Source organism: Zalophus californianus, chromosome 14 (assembly GCF_009762305.2).
Source record: "Zalophus californianus isolate mZalCal1 chromosome 14, mZalCal1.pri.v2, whole genome shotgun sequence".
In the NCBI taxonomy this organism is placed as follows: Eukaryota; Metazoa; Chordata; class Mammalia; order Carnivora; family Otariidae; genus Zalophus; species Zalophus californianus.
Window position 1 is genome coordinate 25,127,192 of NC_045608.1, and position 3,400 is coordinate 25,130,591.

Sequence of the window (3,400 nt, forward strand, 5' to 3'; positions counted from 1 at the left end):
CAGATTTCTTGTCACTCAACAAGACCTGGACTCCCAGTTCAGTGAATAATTAATAGATGTGCTCCCACATGAGGCCTCCTGGCCTAAATAAATCCTTTTCCAGTAAAAATCTCTGAGACCCTTATCTCTAAATGCAGTATCAGGACTCTGGAGATTGATTGATTGACTGATTGATTGATTGATTTTATTTTTTTTTTAAGATTTTATTCATTTATTTGACAGAGAGAGACCCAGCGAGAGAGGGAACACAAGCAGGGGGAGTCAGATACGGAGAAGTAGGTTTCCCACTGAGCAGGGAGCCCGATGCGGGGCTCGATCCCTGGACCCTGGGACCATGACCTGAGCCGAAGGCAGACGCTTAATGACTGAGCCAGCCAGGCGCCCCAGGACCCTGGAGTTTTATAAAGAGAATCATCATGGAGAACTATCCCTCAGGGTGTTTCAAAGTCATAAGAGGTCCCAGGGTCACACAACGTCATTTTTGGCCACACACACACACACACACACACCCCTCTCCTCCCTGTCAGTGAATAGTTCGTCTGGGACTCTGCAGTTTCCAGGCCTCTCTGACCCTCAAGAGTCAAGGTCGACCTGTGCTCACCCAGCCATTCTCAGGGTCAAAATCTCGAGAAGCAGAATCCTCCTCGACAGGAAACCCTGGACCCATTGCGTGCAGCTTGGGTCCTGTCCCCAGGGCAGCCAGGATGGGCTCTGAACACCTGCTCTCCTGGGATAAGGCTGATGCTCAGGGATCTCAGGGGACATCTCTGTTCCCATGGGCAGCTTAGCCCCTGTACATCTCTGGGCCCTAGTTAGTGGCTGAGGCTGATCGGTACTTTGATTCTGGAACCCCAGCCTCAGTGCTGCTCCCACAGAAGCCAAATCCCTTGGGGACAAGGAACACATGCTCCACCTGCTCTCAGGGCTGGGCTGTTCCTCCCTCAGTCACCCCAGTCATCTCCAACCAGGCTGCACTCTGATGGAAAATCTTCTGTCCCAACCCAGGGCCACGGGGCTTGTGACTTCAGGGACACCTTCCCCCTTATCTCCACCTTGCCACCACTCACATGTGGGACCTTTGACAGAAACTTCTGGGTCCACTTGACCTTGGGCAGCAGTCATGGGTGACTGAATGAATAAAGGTTCCATCCTGAACATGCTGGACACAGTTGCAGGGACTAGAGCTGTTCTCACCCCAGACAGTGGTCTGACGCCAAATCCCTCCGTCCTGGAAGCTCTGTCTGTGTTTGGTAATTTTGTCAGCAGGATGGTTCTGAGTTCCTGGGAACAGGCCCCTCAAGGGGTTTCACTGGGCACCACATTGACCTTTCCTATGTGGGAGACCAGAAACATGGTACAAAAAAGTGATTTTAGAAAAAGAAAATAAACCTCTAGTCTCCTGAGAACAGAAGGCATTCCTGTTCCACTCTTTTCCATCCATGTGCTTAACCACTCTTTCCACCCAGATTCTCTCTGCACTAAGCAAAGATTTGGGGAAAGTATACTTCTGATTGTACCTGTATCTTCATACTGACATTATCATCGAGTTTAAATCAATCTTACTGAATAGAATTACATATAAAATAACACACGCTCATCTTAAGTATGAGGTTGGTTCCATGGTGACTGACACATAAACTCTGTCACTAGGTCCCTGTCAGAGCATCTACAGCTGTCACTCATTTCTTTCTGGAACTTCCAGCACATTTGTCCTTTGTGCTCTGAGGTCAGGGCCACACACACTCACGTGGCAGGGCTCCTGCAGACTCGTGTCTGTGCCGGGAGGACAGAGCCGAGGAGGGAATCCCTGCCCAATGTGTGGACAAGTGTTGCTTCAAACAGTGGGAAACAGTGACAGGTGACAAAGATGCTCTGTGTGTAACCGTCTAGGAATGCACGTGGCAGCTTCTACCCACAATCTGGGGAGAAGAGCTCCCCATGTCCTCAGTGCTGTGGGGGCCTCAGAAGAAGTAGAGCTCTGGAAATCAGGGAGAAGGCACATAAGAGGAAATTCCCAGCATCCTGCACAGAAGTGATCCTTTGTCCATGGGGACCTGTCACTACTCTTGCCTGGGTCCTGATCTAGAAGAGTTTGTGTAGAGAGACCACCTCAGTCCTGACCCAGGAACAGAGAAGGGAGCAATGGACAGATTCATTCTGAAGACTCTTAGCATGATATATAGTGATTCTTGACATAGTGGGAGGTGACATATAGGGACACCTGGTCAGGACCTAATGCAGGGAACAGTGGTCAAAACAGATGAGGGGGGTGTGGACATGTGTCTGATGGGCTGGTCACCATGTCACACTATGATGTGTCTGGGTCTGGACACCAGGGGGCACGCTGGTTCCATTTCTGAGGAGTCAGGGGTGATCAGAGCTGGGACCTGCCTCCTGGCCCTGCCCGTCGTGCCCTCTGCTCAGGGCTCACAGCTGGGACCTCACCACCCCTGGCCCGACACGGCCCCTCCCCTGCCCAACCCCCCTGACATGCTGAAGCAGAGGACCTGACCCAGGACCAGGGTGGGGTCAGAGAGCTGGGGTCTCATTTGCATGGCCAGGCCCTCCCTCTCTCAGAGGATGAAGAGGGGAAGGGAGAGACAAGGGGAGGCTCTGCACAGCTGTGGGGCCACAGCAGGCAGGATCGGTGATGACCTCCACCATGGCCTGGTCCCCTCTCCTCCTCAGCCTCCTCGCTCACTGCACAGGTGACTGGATGCAGGGCAGGGGAAGGGGCCCTGGGAGGACTTGTGGGGCCCTGCTTCCTCCTCTTGTCTCAAGACCCCAGCATCACCCTCTGTGCGTCTCTCCCCCTTGCAGGGTCCTGGGCCCAGTCTGTGCTGACTCAGCCGCCCTCCGTGTCTGGAGCCCTGGGACAGAGGGTCACCATCTCCTGCACTGGAAGCAGCTCCAACATTGGGAGTTATGGTTTTAGCTGGTACCAACAACTCCCAGGAAAAGCCCCCAGAACCATCATCTATTATAATAACAAACGACCCTCAGGGGTCCCGGATCGATTCTCTGGCTCCAAGTCTGGCAGCACAGGCACCCTGACCATCACTGGGCTCCAGGCTGAGGACGAGGCTGAGTATTACTGCTCAGCGTTGGTCAGCAGTATCAGTGCTCACACAGTGCTCAGGCCTGTGGGGAAGTGAGACAAAAACCTGCTGTCCCTCAGCAACGGGTCTCCCTGTGCAGCTCCCCCACCTTGGCCAAGTCAGCTGCTTCCTTTGTTTGGTCTAAACTGTAGTCTGAACTAATCTTAAGGAACATTGGCTACAAAATAGTCCAAATTCTCTTAAATTCAGTCTCTCCAGGCTCTCCTAAGCAGGAACACACTGTATGGTTTTCTCATGTTGAGGAGAAACTCCTGGGTGCCAAGGGCAGGCTGCCCGGGTAA

The 3,400-nt window shown here is 52.8% G+C and overlaps 1 gene segment (V, D, J or C); it reads left to right on the top strand.

Annotated features, from left to right (window-relative positions):
• Nucleotides 1–2,593: 2,593 nt before the first annotated feature.
• Nucleotides 2,594–3,170, top strand: LOC118356257. The segment is given in 2 exon segments: nucleotides 2,594–2,708; nucleotides 2,821–3,170. Coding segments are annotated over 2 exon segments (393 nt in total).
• Nucleotides 3,171–3,400: the final 230 nt, after the last annotated feature.